The 22,669-nt window shown below is 38.5% G+C and overlaps 1 protein-coding gene across 2 annotated transcripts in view; it reads left to right on the top strand.

Moving 5' to 3' along the window:
• The window catches only part of IPO8 (importin 8), an 86,194-nt gene extending 70,263 nt beyond the window's left edge, over nucleotides 1-15,931 (top strand). For both annotated transcript variants that reach the window (XM_047867450.1, XM_047867451.1), the window contains exons 22-25: nucleotides 169-374; nucleotides 3,230-3,433; nucleotides 3,999-4,115; nucleotides 13,975-15,931. In XM_047867450.1, coding sequence (XP_047723406.1) covers nucleotides 169-374; nucleotides 3,230-3,433; nucleotides 3,999-4,115; nucleotides 13,975-14,072 — 625 coding nt within the window. In that variant the 3' untranslated portion in view covers nucleotides 14,073-15,931. The remainder of the gene's footprint in view (nucleotides 1-168; nucleotides 375-3,229; nucleotides 3,434-3,998; nucleotides 4,116-13,974) is intronic.
• Nucleotides 15,932-22,669: the final 6,738 nt, after the last annotated feature.

The raw sequence follows: 22,669 nt of genomic DNA, 5'->3' as shown, positions 1-22,669 counted from the left end.
TGGTTTACAAAACTTGGTTTATATAGGATTTCACGTAGTACAAGATGGGGGATCCCTCTGTATAATTCCATTGAGTGAACCTTAAAAATCACCTTGGCCATTTGTTCTTGTAGAATCTTCAGTTGTCCTCATTTCTCATGAGTACATTTTTTTCTTTGTGATTTGTAGGCATCATGACCGGAAGATGTGTATAATAGGACTGAGTATCCTTTTGGAATTGCAAAATCGACCTCCTGCAGTAGATGCTGTGGTGGGACAGATTGTACCCTCAATTCTTTTCCTTTTCCTTGGCCTAAAGCAGGTTTGTGCTACCAGACAACTGGTAAACCAGGAAGATCGCTCAAAAGCAGAGAAGGCTGATATGGAAGAAAACGGTAAAGTCTTCTAATTGTAATGAATGCTAGAATTGATTTTGATTTGAGCATGCATTTTCTCTGAATTTTAGTCTATTTGGAATCATTCAGTTACATTCTTTGGCTTGTTGCACATTTAACAAATATTTTGGGTTTGGTTGACATATCCTGTAATGTAAATTTAAATCTGTTAATTTTTTGACATTTAAATAGTTATTGAGCTTAATGAATGTTGTTAAACTCTGAGAAATTCAGATACATTTATAACAGAATCAAATAGTTTTGACAATGAGTTAGGAACCAGTATTTCATTTTCTTGTTTGTGCCAATAGTCTCTGTGAAGTCGGCAGCATGAATTCAATGAACCATTAGTTAAGGGAAGTATCAGTATAACAGATTAATAGAATGCCTGATGTTTTTTTTTAATGGTTCTTAAAAATTGTAATTGGGAGAAACTTATGGTTTACGTATTATTAAATTTGGAGTAAAGTACATAAATGAAGGTTATTTGCTTAATTGACAGAATAAGATTGTTAGAGTCAAGGATATTAGATCTTTATTTGATGATAATTGCAAAACTACTTGCTTGGGTGCAGGAAGTAACCTAATCCAACTCCAAATGGAGTTTTTTCCCTCTTCCAGTTAAAAGCAGAATTTCTTCCCCTTCCCTTCCCCTCCCTTCCTTCATATAATTTACTGTCAAATTAGCTAGCATACAGTGTGCTCTTGGCTTCAGGAGTAGATTCCCTTGATTCATCTCTTACATACAACACCCTGTGCTCATTCCAACAAGTGCCCTCTTCAGTGCCCATCACCCATTTTCCCCATCCCCCTGCTTCCATCAACCTTCAGTTTGTGCTCTGTATTTAAGAGTCTCTTATGTTTGTCTCCCTCTCCATTTGTAACTATTTTTTGTTTCCTTCCCTTCCCCCATGGTCTTCTATTACGTTTTCACTCATATGTGGAATTTGAGAAACACGATATCTGTTAAAAACAGAATTTCTTTAGGGGCGCCTGGGTGGCTCAGTCGGTTAAGCGGCCGACTTCGGCTCGGGTCATGATCTCGCAGTCCGTGAGTTGGAGCCCCGCTTCGGGCTCTGTGCTGATGGCTCAGAGCCTGGAGCCTGTTTCAGATTCTGTGTCTCCCTCTCTCTGACCCTCCCCCATTCATGCTCTGTCTCTCTCTGTCTCAAAAATAAATAAACGTTAAAAAAAATAAATAAAATAAAAAAAATTAAAAAAAACCAGAATTTCTTTAAATGAGAAAAATCAGAATGTTTCATGTAAAACATACAAGTGTAGATTTAAACATTTTGCATTTAATTCGCATCATCCTAGTTTGGGTACGAGGAATGGTACTCTTCTCTAACTCCTAACATAGAGCACAACTTCTGATCTAATTTGCTTTCCTGAATTCTATGTAGGACTTCTTTACTAGAAGGTTTTTATTCTTTTGCTAAGTATAGGCCAACAATTATAGAATTCTTTTTTTCAGTTCTAATTTTTTGTTTTGTAAACTGTTGGCTTATAACTAATATGACGTGAGAAAAAATTTCTGGTAATTTTCCAGACTTTCCTGTTCAATTTGTGCCGAAGTATAGAATGACTAATTAGGAAAGGTATTTCTTGCTATTTTTGTCATATATATGTGTCATATATACATATATATACATATATATACGTGTATATATATGTGTGTGTGTGTATGTATGTTCAAAACTTCTGTTTCTTGCCTTAGCCCTAAAACTACTTTGCCATTTAATTCAGGTGCTTTAGTGTGGTATGTTTTATAGAAATAGTTTTGGAATAATACTGCCTGGTTTGGGTTTTACTCTAGGTTTTTCTGTCTTGGGTTGATTTTGTTCTGCATTTACTATCTTCCAGTTATTTATAATATTGGGCTAACTGCTTAGAACAGATCAGCCCTGAAAATAGAATCCATGGTGATATGTAATTCAGCTTTCCACTTTTCAACACACATGTAGCTATTTTTTCTTTATTTCTGTATTTTTATGTTTCTATTAGCAGAAATGACCTCATTTGAACACCTCTGAGTAGTTTGTAATCAACTGAATTAACTGTTGAGAGACCCAAATTCTCAATGGGAACTCATTGTTACTTAAAACACATGCACTGGGGCACCGGGGGCCCAGTCAGTTAAGTGTCCGACTTCGGCTCAGGTCATGATCTTGCGGTTCGTGAGTTGGAGCCCTGTATCAGGCTGTGTGCTGACAGCTTAGAGCCTGGAGCCTGCTTTGGATTCTGTATCTCCCTCTCTCTCTGCCTCTCCCCCGCTTGCACTCTCAATCTGTCAAAAATAAACATTAAAAAAAATGTACTGACTGCACAATTTTTTTTTGACAAAAAACTTGGGACTGATTAATTAGCATCTTTATATAAATGAATATGAGACAGCCATAGCAAAACAGTAATGTCCAGTGGACTATAGATTTAGGGTTACTTGGAAATTGTTTTCAGTGAGGAGTATAAAGTCATTTTTTTTTTAAATGTTTATTTAGTTTTGAGAGAGAGAGAGAGTGCGAGCAGGGAGGGGCAGAGAGAGGAGGAGACAAAGAATCTGAAGCAGGCTGCAGGCTCTGAGCTGTCAGCACAGAGCCTGATGCGGGGCTAGAACTCATGAACTATGAGATCATGACCTGAGTTGAAGTTGGATGCTTAACTGACTGAACCACCCAGGTGCCTCTAAAGTCATTTTCAATTTAACAAACTATAAAGTTTTATTTTTAGAATTTCATGTAAAAATAGGCAGTAGTTTTTCCATTTCCAGAATGTCATTTTATAATTTTTGTTCTGTGGAATTTTATGTTTTGTCCTTTTGTGTTCTGATTCTTTTTAAATAATTAATGTATTGCCAGAGGAGATTTCAAGTGATGAAGAGGAGACGAATGTAACCGCTCAAGCAATGCAGTCGAATAACGGAAGAGGTGAAGATGAAGAGGAGGAGGAGGATGATTGGGATGAAGAAGTGTTGGAAGAAACTGCCCTTGAGGGATTCAGCACTCCACTTGACCTTGACAATAGTGTGGATGAATATCAAATTTTTACACAAGCTCTGCTAAGTATGTCTTTACTCCCTAAATTTTTAGATATTTTCTCTAAATTCTTTCTTTATTTCCTTCGGTTTAGAAATTATTTTGGGAATTGTCCAAAATCAGTTTAGATGTTAAGTTTGGTTTTAGTTGTGGTGAGATGTCCAAATGGAAAAATCTGGGAGGCTTAGAGCATGGTTTTGCCTCAAGCACTAACTTGAGTTCTTGGTGTGGGAGTGAAGCCGAAACTGCAGGTACGGGGAAAATCTGGCGGAACATGGTAGCATGTGAATCGAGGTGTTTGCCAAGATCTGGATTTTAGGGAGCATAGTAAAACCCCAGGAGGAAGAGATGGTGAAGGAGGTGGAGAACTGGGGCAACACAGAGATTTGCAATGTCCTAACCTTCCTCTGATAGCCCCACATGGTTAGATATGGAGTGGGTACTCAGAAATAATCCTTGCTGGAATAAGTTTGTCTCTTACTTTCTGCAATCATTTCATCGTAATTTGATCATGTACTTTTGTTCTCTGTAATGATAATTTTCACTAGACTCTTATCTTTTTCTTCTTCTACACACTCCCCAAATGCAACAGCTGTGCAGAATCGGGATGCTGCCTGGTACCAGCTGCTGATGGCACCGCTCAGTGAGGACCAGAGGAGGGCGCTGCAGGAGGTGTATACCCTGGCAGAGCACCGGAGGACAGTAGCAGGTCAGCCAGCTGCATTCCCAAATTGGAGGGCATCAGTGTGCCAGTAGTCAGTCTTATTAATGAGCAACCTTCTTACCTTCTTAATGAGCCTTGTGGCACATAAAGACTGTTATAAAAATTGTTAGAGGCCAGCCTTTCAAGATAATTATTATTGTATGATTTTTTTAATCACTGATCATGATATCTTAGCTCTGCAAAACCCTGTGCATTAATAGGTGTCTTTTAGTGGTGGTGGTATTCGTGTACTTACCCTCTGTTTTGGAGCCAGTTCACTTCATGAATTCTTATAAGGAGCTTGTCTTCCTGGAAAAGAAACACTCTTCATTTCTTTTGCTGAGATTTACATGTTAGTGATTCTTGTTGATTTTCAGTTTTTGACTTGGAGAAATTGTTCTATGCAGACATTATTATGGTCACTCCTAGAAAATCAGTGGAAAAAAAATTGTAATTACAAAAATACTTTAGTGCAAAACATGGAATAGGCACCTGGAATTTAGAACCTAAGTTCTTCTGCATAGAGTTCTCTTGTCAGCCCTGCACAGAGTCGGTATCAGGAGAATTCTGGGTACACTTTCAGCAGTAGCCTATAGAACTATTAAAAAAACCACTTTGCACCTTTTCATTTTGTCATTTTTCCTGGAAGTTGGGGGAGGTAAAGTTTTTCCATTTTGTTCATTTTTAGCAGTTTTTCTGTAATAGTAACATAACTACTTACTGACATAGCCCTATTAAAAGCTGATACTCAGGGACTTCCAGGGCAGGTGGTGGAATGGGTGGATCCTGAGCTCACGTCACCCCACAGATACAACTAGGTAACGCTCACATCAGGGTAAATAACCCAGAAAATGACCCAGAGACGGCAGAACAAACTCTACAACTAAACGTAGAGAAGAGTCCACATCAGAGAGGATAGAAGAGTGGAGATGCAGTGGGAAGCTAAATGGACTACGGGTCTGTCCACTGGAGGGAGGGATCCGCAGGTGTGGAGAAGAGAGAGAACAGACCATCATGGTGCGAGCTTGCATGGGAAGATGAATCCCTATAATGTTTGGCTTTGGAAACCAGAGGGACCAAATTTCATGAGTTCTGACAGTCAGCAGGTTCAGTTCTGGGAGAGTCTGGAGGGTGATAGGAAACTGAGTCCTCATCCCTTTAAAGACACAGCACAGCCAACAGCCTGCAGAAACACAGCATAGAAGCAGTACTTTGAAAAATGCTCGGGGCATACAAGAGGGCATTTGTGTGTCCCAGAGAGACTGAGATTGCTGGAAGACTCCTCCAGGAACAAGGAGCTGGTGGGTGCCATTTCCCTTCCTTGCCCTCCGGCATAAACACTCAGACACCTGCAGGAACCAGCCTGGAGCCGGCATTCACTACCTAACTTGTTTATACTATGCCCCACCCTTTTTAGCTGGGCCTGCCTCAGTTCTGGTGCTATGGGCCCCCTTCCCTAGAAGACCATTGCAAACTGCCAACACCATGCCTCTCTACTGTGCGCATTGTGGGGTCTCAGTCCCAGCAGTGGCAGCTGGTCACCTGTGGAGGATGCAAGAACCTTATTAAAACTGTGCACCCTGCACCAAAAACTATAAAATACCTAGGAATCTAACCAAAGAGGTGAAAAATCTATACACTGAAAATTATAGAAAGCTTATGAAAGAAATTGAAGAAGACACAAAAAAATGGAAAAAGATTCCATGTTCCTGGATAGGAAGAACAAATATTGTTAAAATGTTAATACTACCCAAAGCAATCTACATATTCATTGCAATACCTATCAAAATAACTCCAGCATTCTTCACAGAGCTAGAACAAACAATCCTAAAATTTGTATGGAACCAGAAAAGACCCTGAATAGCCAAAGCAATCTTGATAAAAGAAAACCAAAGCAGGAGGCATCACAATCCCGGACTTTAAGCTGTATTATAAAGCTGTAATCATCAAGATAACACGAACAGATCTGGCACAAAAGCAGACACTCAGATCAATGGAACAGAATAGAAAACCCAGAAATGGACCCACAAATGTATGGCTAACTAATCTCTGACAAAGCAGGAAAGAATATCCAATGGAAAAAAAGACTGTCACTTCAGCAAATGTTGCTGGGGAAACTGGACAGCAACATGCTGTTAAGTGAACCTGGACCACTTTTTTACACCATACACAAAAATAAACTCAAACTAAAGGGATAAAAGACCTAAATGTAAGACAGGAAAATCCTCGAGGAGAAAGCAGGCAAAAACCTCTTTGATCTTGGCCACAGCAACTTCTTACTCAACACGTCTCCAAAGCAAAGGAAAACAAAAGCAAAAATGAACTATTGGAACCTCATCAAAATAAAAAGCTTCTGCACAGCGAAGGAAACAATCATCAAAACTAAAAGGCAAGTGGGGCACCTGGGTGGTGCAGTCGGTTAAGCGTCCGACTTCAGCCAGGTCACGATCTCGCGGTCCGTGAGTTCGAGCCCCGCGTCAGGCTCTGGGCTGATGATGGCTCGGAGCCTGGAGCCTGTTTCCGATTCTGTGTCTCCCTCTCTCTCTGCCCCTCCCCCGTTCATGCTCTGTCTCTCTCTGTCCCAAAAATAAATAAACGTTGAAAAAAAAAATTAAAAAAAAAAAACAAAACTAAAAGGCAACCAATGGAATGGGAGAAGATATTTGCAAATGACATATCAGAAAAGGGTTAGCATCCAAAATCTATAATTTTTTTTAATATTTATTTATTTTTGAGAGACAGAAACAGAGTATGAGCAGGGGAGGGGCAGAGAGAGAGGGAGACACAGAATTCGAAGCAGGCTCTGAGCTGTCAGCACAGAGCCCGGTGCAGGATTCGAACCCACGAACCGTGAAACCATGACCTGAGCCGAAGTCAGACGCTTAACTGACTGAGCCACCCAGGTGCCCCAGTGTCCAAAATCTATAAAGAACTTATCAAACTCAACACCCCAAAAACAATCCAGTGAAGAAATGGGCAAAAGGCATGAATAGACACTTCTCCAGAGACATCCAGATGGCCAACTGACACATGAAAAAATGCTCAACATCACTCATCATCTGGGAAATACAGATCAAAACCACCATGAGATACCACCTCACACCTGTCAGAATGGCTAACATTAACAACTCAGGCAACATCATATACTGGCAAGGATGCAGAGAAAGAGGATTTCTTTTGCACTGCTGGTGGGAATGCAAACTGGTGCAGCGACCCTGGAAAACAGGATGGAGGTTCCTCAAAAATCCAAAAATAGAACTACCCTACAACCCAGCAATTGCACTGCTAGGTATTTATCCAAGGGATACAGGTGTGCTGTTTCGAAGGGACGCATGCACCCCACTGTTTATAGCAGCACTATTGACAATAACCAAAGTATGGAAAGAGCCCAAATGTCCATTGATGGATAAATGGATAAAGAAGATGTGGGGTGTGTGTGTGTGTGTACACACACACAATGGAGTATTACTCAGCAATCAAGAAGAATGAAATCTTGCCAATTGCAATTACGTGGATGGAACTAGAGGGTATTATGCTAGGCGAAATTAGAGAAAGACAAATATCATATGACTTCATTCATATGAATACTTTAAGATGCAAAACAGATGAACACAAGGGAAGAGAAGCAAAAATAATATAAAAACAGGGAGGGGGACAAAGCATAAGAGACTCTTAAATATGGAGAACAAACAGAGGGTTACTGGAGGGGTTGTGGTAGGGGGGATGGGCTAAATGGGTAAGGGGCATTAAGGAATCTACCCCTGAAATCGTTGTGCTATGTGCTAACAACTTAGATGTAAATTTAAAAAAAACCAACACACACACACTGTGCACCCTGCCTCTGCATGCTTTGCAGATCAGTCTGGCCAGCCATGGTCTCCGGGGCAGAGACACAGCCCCTCTGGCAGAGGACCAGCACCACCTTGTTAAAACTGCATGCCATGCTCTACCCACTACTTTCAAGAGCAAGAGATGTAGCTGAATTTCCTAACACAGAGAAACACAGAAAGTTACACAAAATGAGTCAGAGAAGTATGTTCCAAATGAAAGAAAAGGAAAAAACAATAGCAAGACACCTAAGCCAGAGATAAGTAATATGCTTGATAGAGAAATTAAAGTAATGGTCATAAAGATACTTGCTGGACTTGAAGTAACAGTGGAGGATTTTTAACAAAGAGAAAACAGTGAAAAAGAACCAGTCAGAGATGAAGAACATGATAATTGAAATTAAAATTACAGTAAGTGGAATAAATAGTAGACTAGAGGAAACAGAATGGATCGGTGACCTGGAGGACAGAATAATGGAAATTAAGGTGAGCGGGTGAGAGGAAGACAAATTATGCAAAATGAGAATAGACTTAGGGAACTCAGTGACTCCATCAGGTTTGATAACATTCACATTATAGGGATGCCAGAAGAAGAGAGAAAAGGGGGCAGAAAGTTCATTTGAAGAAATAATAGCTGAAAGCTTCCCCAATCTGGGGAAGAAAACAAATCCAGATCCAGGAGGTACAGAGATTTCCCAACAAAAACAACCAAAGGAGGTCCATTCCAAGATACATAGTAATTAAGATGGCAAAAAGTAGTGACAAAGAGAATTTTAAAAGCAGCAACAGAGAAGGAGAAAGTTATGTACAAGGCTATCAGTGGATTTTTCAGCAGAAATTTTGCAGGCCAGATGCGAGCGACAAGATATATTTAGAGTGCTGGAAGGAAAAAAATCTGCCACCAATAATATTCTATCCAGCAAGGCTATCATGCAGAATAGAAGGAGAGATAAAGAGGTTCCCAGACAAACAAAAGTTAAAGAAATTCATGACCACTAAACCAGCACTACAAGAAATGTTAAAGGGGACTCTTTTAGTGGAAAACAAAAACCATGAGTAATAAAAGTAGGAAGCACACAAAAGAAGTAAAAATAACTATATCTGTAAATACCAGTAAAAGACTCACAAAAGGATATAAAGTATGACACCATATACCTAGTATATGCGGGTGGGGGGGGGGTGGGAAGGACAGGACTAAAGAATGGTTTCAAACTTAAGTGACCATCAACTTAACATAGACTGCTATCTATAGCAGATGTTATATACAAACCTAATGGTAACCACAAATCAAAACCAGTAGTATGCAAAAAAATAAAGAGAAAGGAATCCAAGTATATCACTAAAGAAAGCCAGCTAATGGGGAGGGAAGAGAGCAAGGGAAGAAAGGAATGGAGAAGAACTACAAAAATAACCACAAAACAAGTCACAAAATGGCAATAAATACATACCTATAAATAATTACTTCAAATGGACTAGGGGCACCTGGGTGGCTCCGTCGGTTAAGTGTCTGACTTCGGCTCAGGTCATGATCTCGTGGTTTGTGAGTTTGAGCCCCGCGTCGGGCTCTGTGCGAGAGCTCAGGGCCTGGAGCCTGCTTCGGATTCTGTGTCTTGCTCTCTTTCTGCCCCTCCCCTGCTCATGCTCTGTCTCTGTCTCAAAAATAAAACATTAAAAAAATCCCTAAAAAATAAATGGAATAAATTCTCTAGTCAAAGACTGAGAGTGATGGAACAGATGAAAAAACAAGACCCATCCATATACTGCCTTCAAGAGACTCATTTCAGACCCAAAGGCATGTGCAGACTGAAGGAAAAACAGTTATCATGCAAATGGAAGCAAAAAGAAAGCCAGGGTAGCAATATTTATATTGGGCAAAATAGATGTTAAAACAAAGACTTAACAAGAGACAAAGAAAGGACCTTACATAATTTTAAAGGGAACAATAAGAAGATAAAACAGTTGCAAATATTTATGCACCCAACATGGGAACACACAAATACACGAAACAATTAGTTCCTTTATTTGTTATTAACTGATAGTAATACAGTAATAGGAAGGGACTCCAAGACCCCCCCCCCCCCCCCCCATATCAAAGAAGAGATATCCAAACAGGAAATCAAGATGGAAATAATGCCTTTGAAGGACATACTGGATCAGATGGATTTAACAGATATATTCAGAACCTTCTGTCCTAAAACGGCAGAATACACATTTTTTCAACTGCACATGAAACATTCTCCACAGTAGATCACGTATCAGGCCACAAAACAAGTTTTGACAAATTCAAAAAGATTGAAGTCATATGCATCTTTTCTGAGCAGAATGCTATGAAAGTAGAAATGAATCACAAGAAAAAACCTGGAAAGAACACAAGTACATGGAGATTAAATAACATGCTACTAAATGATGAATGAGTCAACGAAGAAATCAAAGAAGAAATAAAAAGATACATGGAGACAAATGAAAATGAAAACACAGTGGTCAAAGATTGTTGGGAGCAGCAAAAGTCATTCTCAACAGAGAAGATAATAATGATACCAGTCTACTTCAAGAAACAAGAAAAATCTTAACCTTACACCCGAGGAAACAAGAAAAAAAGAACAAATCCCCGAACTAGCAGAAGGAAGGAAATAATAATGATTAGAGCAGAAATAAATGATATAGAAACTGAAAAACAATAGATCAATAAAACCAGGAGCTGGTTCTGTGAAAAGATCAACAAAAATTAACAAACCTTTAGCTGTACCCATCAGAGAGAGAAAGGACTCAAAATCAGAAATGAAAGAGGAGAAGTAACACCACAGAAATACAAAGGATTGTAAGAGAATATTGTGAAAAATTATATGCCAATGAATTGGACAACCTATAAGAAATGGATAACTTCTTAGAAACATTGCCAGTACTGAACCAGTTCTCCCAAAACTGAACCAGGAAGAGATAGACTATTTGAACAGATCAGTTACTGGCAATGAAATTCAATCAGTAATCAAAAGACTCCCAACAAACAAAAGTCCAGGACCACATGACTTCACAGGTGAATTCTACCAGACATTTAAAGAAGAGTTAATACCTATTCTTCTTAAACTTTTCAAAGAAATAGAAGAGGAGGCAAAACTTCCAAATTCATTCCATGAGGCCAGCATTACTTTGATACCAAAACCAGATAAAGATACCACAAAAAGAACTACCAGGCCAGTATCTCTGGTGAAGACAGATTCAACAATCCTCAACAAAATATTAGTACACTAAATCCAACACTATTTTAAAAAAAATCATTCATCACAATCAAGTGAGATTTATTCCCAGGATGCAAGAGTGGTTCGATACTTGCAAATCAACCAATGTGATATATCACATTAATAAGACAAAGTATAAAAACCATATGATCATTTCAGTAGATGCAGAAAAAACATTTGACAAAGTACAACATCCATTCATGATAATAACATTCAACAAAGTGGTAGATGGAACATAGCTCAATATAAAAAGACTACATGTGAAAAACCCACAGCTAACATCAGACTGAATGGTGAAAAACAGTTTTTCTTCTAAGATCAGGAACAAGACAAGGATGTCCACTCACCACTTTTATTCAACATAGTACTGGAAGTTCTAGCCACAGCTTGAGACAAAAAGGGATAAAGGCATCCAAATTCATAAGGAGGAAGTAAAACTTTCACTATTTGCAGATAACATGGGATTGTATACATAGAAAACTTAAAGACTCCATTGAAGAACTACTAGAACTGATAAATGAGTTCATTAAGGTCGTGGGATACAAAATCAACATGCATTTGTATACACTAATAATGAAATGTCAGAGAAATTAAGAAAACAATCCCATTTACAATCACACCAAAAAGAGTAAAATACCTAGGAATAAACTTAACCAAGAAGGTAAAAGACCTATAGTTTGAAAAGTATAAACCATTGGAAGAATGTTGTTAAAAAGTGCATACTACTCAAAGCAATCTACAGATTTAAGGCAATCCCTATCAAAGTACCAACAGTAGTTTTCACAGAACTAGAACCATCTTTTTTTAAAATTATTTTTAATGTTATATTTATTTTTGAGAGAAAGGGAGCAGGGGAGGTGCAGAAAGAGAGGGAGACGCAGAATCTGAAGCAGGCTCCAGGCTCTGAGTTGTCGGCATAGAGCCCGATGCAGGGCTCAAACTTGTGAACTGTGAGATCATGACTGGAGCTGAAGTCGGACGCTTACCAAATGAGCCACCCATGTGCCCCTAGAACAAACAGTCTTAAAATTTGTGTGGAACCACAGAAGACCCCAAATAAAGCAGTCTTGAAAAAGAAAAAACTGGAGGTATCACAATCCCAGATTCCAAGGTATATTACAAAGCTGTAGTAATCAAGACAGTATGGTACTGGCACAAAAATAGACACACAGATCAAGATGAAGAACGGAAAGCTCATAAATAAACGCATAATTATATGGCCAGTAAATCTGTGACAAAGGAGGCAAGAATATGCAATAGAACAGAGTCTCTTCAATGGTTTTGGGAAAAGTGGACCACTTTCTTACACCATATACAAAAATAAACTCAAAATATATTAAAGACATAAATGGGAGACCTGGAACCATAAACTTACAGAAGAGAGCACAGGCAGTAATTTTTCTGACATCAGCTATACCAACGTCTCTGTAGATCAGTTTCCTGAGGTAAGGGAAACAAAAGCAAAAATAAACTGTTGGGATTACATCATGATAAAAACTTCTGCACAGCAAAGGAAACAACCAACAAAACTAAAAGCCTACTGAATGGGAAAGAGATTTGCAAATGACAGTCCAGTAAATGGTTAGTGTAAGTTATTCATACAACATAACACCCAGAAAACAATCCATTTAAACAATGGTCAGAACACTTGAACAGACATTTGTCCAAAGAAGATATCCAGGTGGCCAACAGACAATGTAAAAAGATGCTCAACATCACTCATCATCAGAGAAATGCAAATCAAAAGCATGATGAGAGATCACCTTACACCTATCAGACTGGCTAGAATAAAAAACACAAGAAACAACAAGTGTTGTCAAGGATGTAGAGAAAAAGGAAATCCTGTGCACTGTTGATGGGAATGCAAATTGGTGCAGCCACTGCGGGAGACAGTATGGAGGTTCCTCAAAAAGTGAAAAATAGAACTACCATATGATCCAGTAATTGCACTACTGGGTATTTAGCTATAAGGAATACAAAAACACTAATCAAAGATATGTATATGTATATGTACATGTATGTGTACATGTATGTGTATATATATGTATGTGTGTATATATTTATGAGTGTATATATATGTATGTATATATGTATGTGTATATATGTATATATATATACACACACACACACACACACCCCTGTGTTTATTGCTATTATTATTTACAATAGCCAATTGATAGAAGCAGCCCAGGTGTCCATCAATAGGTGAATGGATAAAGAAATTGTGTATATATATGTACAATGGAATATTATTCAGCTATAAATAAGAATGAAATCCTGTCATTTGCAACAATACGGATGGATCTAGAGAGTATAATGCCAAGCAAGATAAGCCAGTCAGAGAAGGATAAATGCCATATGATTTCACTCATATGCGAAATTTAAGAAACACATGGACAAAGGGGAAAAAAAGAGAGACAAACCAAAAAACCTACTAGTAACTAAAGAGAACAAACAGATGGTTACCAGAGGGGAGGTGCGGGGGGCGGGGGGGGGGGGGGGAGTGGGCAAAATAGGTGAAAGAGTTCAGGAATATACTTACCTTGATGAGCAGTGAGTGTTGTGTGGAAGTGTTAAATCACTATATTATACACCGGCAACTAATATAACACTGTATATTAACTACACTAGACTTAAAACCAAAAAAGGCTAATGCTTGGTTGGGCAGGATAACTAATATCATAAGTCACAGTCCTTCACAATGCTAAGTATAAATAAATCTAGCTCATTTTAGGTTATTTCCAACTTTGTCACCTTAAATACTCTAATTTTGTCCCCTCCCTTTCTCTTGACAAATACTAGAGGCCAAGAAGAAGATTGAACAACAGGGAGGCTTCACGTTTGAAAACAAAGGAGTCCTCTCCGCATTTAACTTTGGGACTGTGCCCAGCAACAACTGAAAGAAGGAACATCAGCCTACCGAATGTCATCACTATATTTTCCTTCACCAGGGGAATGTGAAGGTCAAGGGGAGGACGACAGTGAGCTGCTTTTCAGCACCCTGCTGCTGTGCCGGATAACTGACATTGGGCAGCACATTTATCCACTCCCTCTTCCCCTTTGACCTTTCTCACCCTGAAATATATATTCTAAGCAGCTACTGTAATGTATGAAATTAAAGAAGAACAAAATCAGTGGACTGAAAAGGACAAATCATATTCTCCAAAGGATGAATGACCAAGGTGGATTTAAAGGATTGAATTGCACGTCTCAGGTTTTTGCCATGCAGAATCAATGGATTTATGCGGATAACAGTGCCTTCTGTTGTACATGAATTATCTGAAAAATTTTTTTGGAGTGCATTGCAATTTTTTTTAAAGCATAAAACATATTTCTAGATATAATGTAAACCTTGGCTATTTGTTGACTTATTCTGCATTTTACTGTGTGATTTTACTGTTAGGCAGTTAGTTACAAGTCACTCTGGTTTCAAAAACATCACTTCTCCCCTTGCTCACCCTGCTGCTGGGGGCTGTCTTCAGGGGTTGTAACATGCACTGGCTCTGGTTTTTCATTGTATGTTTTGAGGCTTTCTTACTAAGTGTCTTATTTCCTCTTCCATCATATATTTGAGCCTTGAAAGGGGTGGTGTTTCTATTGGGGTCAGAAAGTATGAGTATAAATTCCATTTATAACCTAATAAGTGAAGGACTCAAAAATTTCTTGGCAGCAAGTGGCAGGAACTCTTTAGTCATTGGAATTAACAATAAGTCCAAGTATATTCTGAATCATGTACTTCATTATGTAATGAATTGGTAATAATACAAAAGCACATTGAACTTCTGGGAGAAGGGTGCTACATTAAGCACGTGGTTTCTGGATGGGGGCTTGCATTTTCAATAACTTATCATTCCAGCTATGTTGGACCTGGGTCCAAAACATTTTCTAACCTTTTTTATCTAGAAAAAATGACCCAAATGAATTTAACTTCTACTTCTCACACATCTGAATTTTCTCCTAATTCATTCTAGCCTTTATTATAGCTCAGTTTGGCTTGTTATATTCTTCAAGGGTTGGGATATTGGTCACTCTTCGATGGTAATGATGCCTACAGAAAATATTGCAGATGGAGGCTGTGGCTCTTTTTATGAACAGATTCAAGACTAGAACATGGATCATAGTCTTTTCGTACAGTAAAGTGAAAGTGTATTTTCCAAACTTAATGTATTACTGGATGTGATACAGTTTTCCATTTTTGTGAAATGTCTGCAGCTTCTATTTCCCCTCAGTTACTGGAGGAATTTTCTCCAGGTGCTTCCTATATTACCATCCCTTGTTAATATTAACTCTTTTTAGCATTTTAGGTTATTTAAGTAGTTTTTACAGAAGTAGCCTAAGAAGCCATGAGTTTCAGAGCTAAATGGTCCCTTGCTTTCCTCTGTCCCTCTCTTCCCAAGGCATTGATATTGAATGTGCCAGCTGACAGAAGAGACAGATGGCACTGGGGGGACATTTTAGATATCTTAAGCTTTGAAACTCTTCTCCACATGTCTAAAATGGTTTCTTTTAACATAAATATGCCTTCACACTGGATTGTAAAAGGCATGTGATTTTATTTTTGTGAGGTATTGTCTTCTACAGTATTAAAGGGAAACAGATATTAATATGTATCATCCTATCTTGTTTTTGAAGCCAGGGTAGTTGTATAATTTTGTTACCAGCAGTGCTAACCTGAATGTGATCTGGTTACCTTGGAAATGCAGGAACTTATATGAATGTACTGTAAAATAAAACATGGACTGATTCCCAGGATTCTGAACCCCTCTGTGTGAAATCTTCTGAAATGTGGAGGTGCTTTAAGCAGGTGATAAAAATCCTTATTTGGGGGCAGGTGGAGCAAAGTAACTGTTGGCCTGGGAGGGTAACAAGGGCTCATCAGGAGCGGCGAGCCTGGGGAGCGGTTGGGAGCTAGAGCCCGTCTCATAAATTGTGGTATCCCGAGGAGAAAGATACAAACTCTGAAAAAGCTAAGGCCATTAAGCCACAGCAGGACTTTGAAGGAAAATAAAAAAGGTGCTGGAAAGAGAGCCATTTTCTGATAGACTGTCATCAGATTAGGAGAGGTCAAAGTTGAGTGGAACGGGGACTTCCAGGGAAGATGGCAGAGTAGAAAGATCCTTACCTCACTTACTACCATGAATACACTTAGATAAAATCCACATCAGTGTAAACCCAGAAAATGACCCAAAGACTCACAGAACAGACTTTCACTGTTTAGTGTAGAGAAGAGGCCACTTCAGAGTGTAGGAAAGGCAGCAATGCAGTTAGAAACAAACCCCCCCCCCCCTCAAAACTGAGGAGGGGAGGGAGGCACACCTCAGGCATGGATAGAAGAGACTAGCAGACTCTACATCCAGCACCCCAGGCATGGGGGGATCCACCATGGGAAGATGAATCCCCATAATTTTTGCCTTTGAAAGCCAGAAGGACTTTATGAGTTTTTATGATCAATGGGGCTCAACACTGGGAACTTTAAAAAAAATTTTTTTTTTTAACGTTTATTTATTTTTGAGACAGAGACAGAGCATGAACAGGGGAGGGTCAGGGAGAGAGGGAGACACAGAATGGGAAGCAGGCTCCAGGCTCTGGGCCATCATCAGCCCAGAGCTCGACTCGGGGCTCGAACTCACGGACCGTGAGATGGTGACCTGAGCTGAAGTTGGACACTTAACCGACTGAGCCACCCAGGCGCCCCAACACTGGGAACTTTAAAAATCATCAGGCTTTGCTCAGAGCAAGAGGGCAAGAGGAAACTGAGTCCTCACCCTTAAAGAGACAACATAGCAAAAACCCTACTGAGATATGGCATATAAGCAGTTTTAAAAATGCCTGGGATATACAGGAAGATATATTTACTAATCTCAGAATGTGTACTGGAGGGGCAGGGATCTTACATTTCTCCGAGAACAAAAGAGCTAGCAAGCACCATTTCTCTCCTCTGCCCCCTAGCCTAGATACCTGCAGCAACTAGCGTAGCATGGACACTCTCCATCTAGCTTTGCTAACAAGTGCACCCATCTCCCCCCAAACTACACTCAGAAGTCCATCCGAAGCAGTGCCACAAGCTTGATAGTATGAAAGCAGCCCCGGCCAGCACCACTCCGAAATGACTCCTGCCCTGAGGAAGGGTGAGGAAAACCATACATACCAGTCCAAATGTGCCAGCAGTGACTGTGTGAAGATATGTGGTCTGACTGCAGGCCCTACCCCGCAGTGAACATCTCAGGGTTCAACATAGGGAGAGTGCCCTGCAATTGGGTGCTACTGCATCTCTGGCAAACACCTGGCTCAACTCAAGCCCAAGGTATTCCCCGTACTGGCCCATTGACACAGGGACCAAACCCTACCCACAATAGTCAGTGACAGCCATTGCGGACAACTAGACTGAAAGCAAATGCAGCTCAGCCACAATAGGGTGCATGCAACGCATATAGGAGACGCCCCTGAAGCACCTGTTTCTGTAAGTGGGGTCTCTGCACTGCAGGCCTCTTTTTCATAAGGGCAATACTTTCAGGAGTAGGAGACATAGCTAATTTTTCTAACACCCAGAAACAGACCCAGAGAGTTAGACAAAATGAGACAGATGATTTGTTCCAAATGAAAGAATAGGACAAAATCACAGCAAGAAAGCTAAACAAACAGAAATAAGTAATATGCCTGATAGAGAATTTAAAGTAGTGGCCATAAAGATTCTCATCAGATTTGAGGAAAAAATGGAGGACCTCAGTGACACCCTCAACGAAGAGACAGAAAACATAAAAGAGAACCAAACAGAGATGAAAATCTCAATAACTGAAATGAAAAATTGGAATAAGACCAGAGAAAGCAGAACGGATCAGTGACCTGGAGAACAGAGTAATGGATGGAGAGCAATCATGATGAACAGGAGGAAGAAAAAAGAAAAAATGGGACTAGATTAAGGGGACTCAATGACACTATCTAGCATAACATTTACATTATAGGGATCCCCGAAGAAGAGAGGGAAAGGGGCAGAAAATTTATTTGAAGAACTAAGAGCTAAAAACTTCCTCAATCTGGGGAGGGAAACAGAAATTCAGATCCAGGAGGCACAGAGAGCACCCAACAAAATCAACCCAAGGAGGTCCACACCATGACACATAGTAATTAAAATGGCAAAAAGTAGTGATAAAGAGAATTTTAAAAGCAGCAGGAGAAAACAGTTACAGGAAAGAAAACCCCTTAAGGACTATCAGGTGGTTTTTCAGCAGAAACTTTGCTGACCAGATGGGAGTGGCATGATTTATTCGAAGTGTTGAAAGAAAATAACCTACAACCAAGAATACCTTATCTGGCAAGGCTATAATTCAGAATGGAAGGAGAGATAAAGAGTTTTCTACAAAAACAAAAGTTAAAGGAATTCACCGCCAGTAAACATTAGAGGAAATCTGAAAGGGGATTCTTTGAGTGGAAAGGGAAGACCATAGGCAGGAGTAGGAAAAATAGAAAGCACAAGTCCAATCAGTAAAATCAAGTATATCTATAAAAATTAGTCAAGGATTCATAAAATAAAAGGATTTAAAGTATGACATGATGTGCCTAAAACATGAGAGACAGAGAGACAGAGAGAGAGAGAGAGAGAGAGAGAGAGCAGTAAAACTTTATGTGCTTTTAGAATGAGTTCAAACTTAAGTGACCATCAGCTTAGCATAGACACCTATATGTGTAAGATATTATATATAAACCTAATGGAAACCAGAAATCAAAAACCAGTAATAGATATGCAAAAAATAAAGAGAAAGGAATCCAAGTATACCACTAAAGAATGCCAGCAAACCACAAGAGAAGAGGGCAAGAGAAGTACTACAAAAACAACTTAAAGTTGTTTACAAAATGGTAATAAGTACATGCCTCTCAATAATTACTTTGAATGTAAATGGACCAAATAAATGCTCATATCAAAAGACAAAGGGTGACTGAGTGGATAAAAAAGCAAGACCCATATATATGCTGCCTACAAGAGACTCATTTCAGACCTAAACATACATGTAGACTGAAAGTGAAGAGATGGAAAAACAATTCTCATGCAAATGGAAGTGAAAAGAAAGCAAGGGTAGCAATACTTATATTGGAGAAAATAGACCTTAAAACAAAGACCTTTACAAGAGACAAAGAAGAACCCTACATAATCATAAAGGGACTAATCCAACAAGAGGATATAACAGTTTCAAATATTTATGCACCCAACATGAAAGCTCCCAAATATATAAAGCAGCTATTAACAAACAAAGTAAGTAATAGTAGGGGACTTTAACACTCCACTTACAACAATGGACAGATCATCCAAACAGAAAATCAACAAGGAAACAATGCCTTTAAATGACACACTGGACCAGATGGATTTAACATATATTCAGAACATTCCATCCTAAACAATAGAATACACATTCTTTTCAAGTGCACATGAAACATTCTCCACAATAGATCACGTGTTAGGCCACAAAGCAAGTCTCAACAAATTTTAAAAGATAGAAGTTATACCATGCATCTCTTCTGAATACAATGTTATGAAACTAGAAATTGACCAAACAAAAAATCTGGAAAGAACACAAATACATGGAGGTTAAATATCATACTATTAAGCAATAAATGGGTCAACCAAAAAAAATCAAAGAGGAAATAAAAAAATACATGGAAACAAATGAAAATGAAAACACAATGGTCCACATTCACTCATTCAGGATGCAGTAAAAGCTTTTCTAAGAGAGATTATAACAATATCTCAAGAAAGAAAAAAAATCTTAAATAAACAACCTAATCTTACACCTGAGGGAACAAGAAAAAAGAGCAAACAAGTCCCCAAACAAGCAGAAGGAAGGAAATAATAGATTGGGCAGAAATAAATGAAATAGAAACAACAATAACATCAACAACAACAACACCCAATAGAACTAATCAACGGAGCCAGGGGCTGGTTCTTTGAAAGGATCAACAAAATTGAAAAAACTTCAGCCAAACTCATCCAAAAAAAGAGAGAGAGAGAGAACTAAAATAAACAAAATCAGAAATTAAAGAGGAGAAATGTCACCTAACACTACAGAAATACAAAGAATTTTCAGAGACTATTATGAAAAATGGCAACAAACTGGACAACTTACAAGAAATGGACAAATTTCTAGAAACATACAATCTCCCAAACAACCTTCCTGAAACAGGAAGAAATAGAATATGTGAACAGACTGATTACCAGAATGAAATTGAGTTAATAATAAGAAAATTCCCAACAAGCAACAGTCCAGGACCAGATGGCTTCACAGATTAATTCTACTGAACATCTAAAAAAGAGTTAATACCCTTTCTTCTCAAACTATTCCAAAAAATATAAGAGGAAGGGCAGCTTCCAAATTCATTCTATGAGGCCAGCATTACTCTGATACCAAAACCAACTAAAGACACTATTAAAAAAAAAAGAGAACTATAGGCCAATATCTCTGATCAACATTGATGCAAACATCCTCAACAAAATATTAGCATACTAAATCCAATAATACACTAAATCATTCACTATGATCAAGTGGGATTTATTTCTGGGATACAAGTGTAATTCAATATTTGCAAATCTATCAACATGATACATCATCAATAAGAGATGATAAAAACCATATGATCATTTCAATAGATGCTGAAACAGCAGTTGACAAAGTACAACATCCATTTAAGATAGAAGTCCTCAACAAAGTAGGTTTAGAGGGAAAGTAGCTCAACATAATAAAGACTACATATGAAAAACCCACGGCTAACATCATACTCAATGGTGAAAAATTGAGAGCTTTTCCCCTAAGATCAGGAACAAGACAAGAATGTCCATTCTCACTATTTTTATTCAGGAGAGTGCTGGAGGTTCTAGCCACAGGATTCATACAAGAAAAAGGAATAAAATCGGGGTGCCTGGGTGGCTCAGTCGGTTAAGAAAAGGGAATAAAATGTATTGAAACTGGTGAGGAAGAAGTAAAACTTTCACTATTTGCAGATGACAGGAGACTATATATAGAAAACCCTAAGGACTCCATCAAAAAACTACTAGAACTGATAAATGAATTAAGTAAGGTTGCAGAATCCAAAATCAATATACAGAAATTCATTGCATTTGTGTACACTAATAATGAAGTAGAAGAAGAAATTAAGAAAATCATCCCATTTATAATTGCACTAAAAAGAGTAAAATACCTAAGACTAAACTAAGGAAGTGAAAGATCTGTACTCTGAAAAGTATAAAACATTAATGAAAGAGATTGAAGATGACACACACAAATGGAAAGATATTCCATGCTCATGGATTGGGAAAACAAATATTAAAATATTGTTAATACTCAAAGTAATCTACAGAAATTTAATGCAATCTCTATGAAAATACCAATAAAATTTTTCACAATAGTAGAACAAAGAATCCTAAAATTTGTATGGAAACACAAAAGACCACTAATAGCTAAATCAAAACTAGAGGCATCACAATTCTAGTTTCCAAGACATACTAGAAAGCTATAGTAATCAAAATGGTGTGATATCACCACAAAAATAGACACATAAATCACTAGAACAGAATAGAGAGTCCAGAAATAAACCCATGATTATATGGTCAATTGATCTACTACAAAGGCGGCAAGAATATGCAATGGGAAATGGTGTTGGGAAAACTGGACAGCTAAATGCAGAAGAACGAAATGGGACCATTTTTTTTCAAGTTTATTTATTTTTGCGGGGGAAGAGGGGCAGAGAGACAGGGAAAGAAAGAATCCCAAGCAGGCTCCATGAGATCATGACCTGAGCTGAAATCAAGAGTTGGAAGCTTAACTGACTGAGCCACCCAGGCACCCTGGACCATTTTCTTGTATCACACACAAAGATAACCTCAACGTGGATTAAAGACCTAAATGTGAGTCCTGAAACCATAAAACTCCTCAAAGAGAGCACAGACAATAATTTCTCTGACATTGGCTGTAACGATATTTTTCTAGACATGTGTCTTGTGGCAAGGAAAATGAAAGCAAAAATAAACTATTAAGAGCTCATCAAAATAAAAAGTTTCTGTACAGCAAAGGAAACAACCAACAAAACTAAAAGACAACCTACTGAATGGACGAAGAGATTTGTAAATGATATATCTGACAAGGGTTTAGTGTAAAAAATATATACAAAAAGTCTACAACTCAACACCTCAAAAGCAAACAACTCAATTAAAAAATGGGCAGAAAACATAACAGACATTTATCCAAAGAAGACATCCAAATAGCCAATAGACACATGAAAACATGCTCAATATCACTCATCATCAGAGAAATGCAAATAAAAACCACAATGAGATATCACCTCATATCTATCAGAATGGCTAAAACAAAACAGAACAAAACAAAACAAAACAAAACACAGAAGAAACAACTAGTGCTGGTAAGGATGAGTAGAGAAAGGTACCCTCATGCACTGTTGGTAGGAATGCAAACTGGTGCAGTCACTGTAGAAAGCAGTATGGAGGTTCCTCAAA

Source organism: Prionailurus viverrinus, chromosome B4 (genome assembly GCF_022837055.1).
Source record: "Prionailurus viverrinus isolate Anna chromosome B4, UM_Priviv_1.0, whole genome shotgun sequence".
NCBI classification, from domain to species: Eukaryota; Metazoa; Chordata; class Mammalia; order Carnivora; family Felidae; genus Prionailurus; species Prionailurus viverrinus.
Note: the sequence above shows the minus strand (reverse complement) of the source record. Positions and strands in the feature narration are given on the sequence as shown.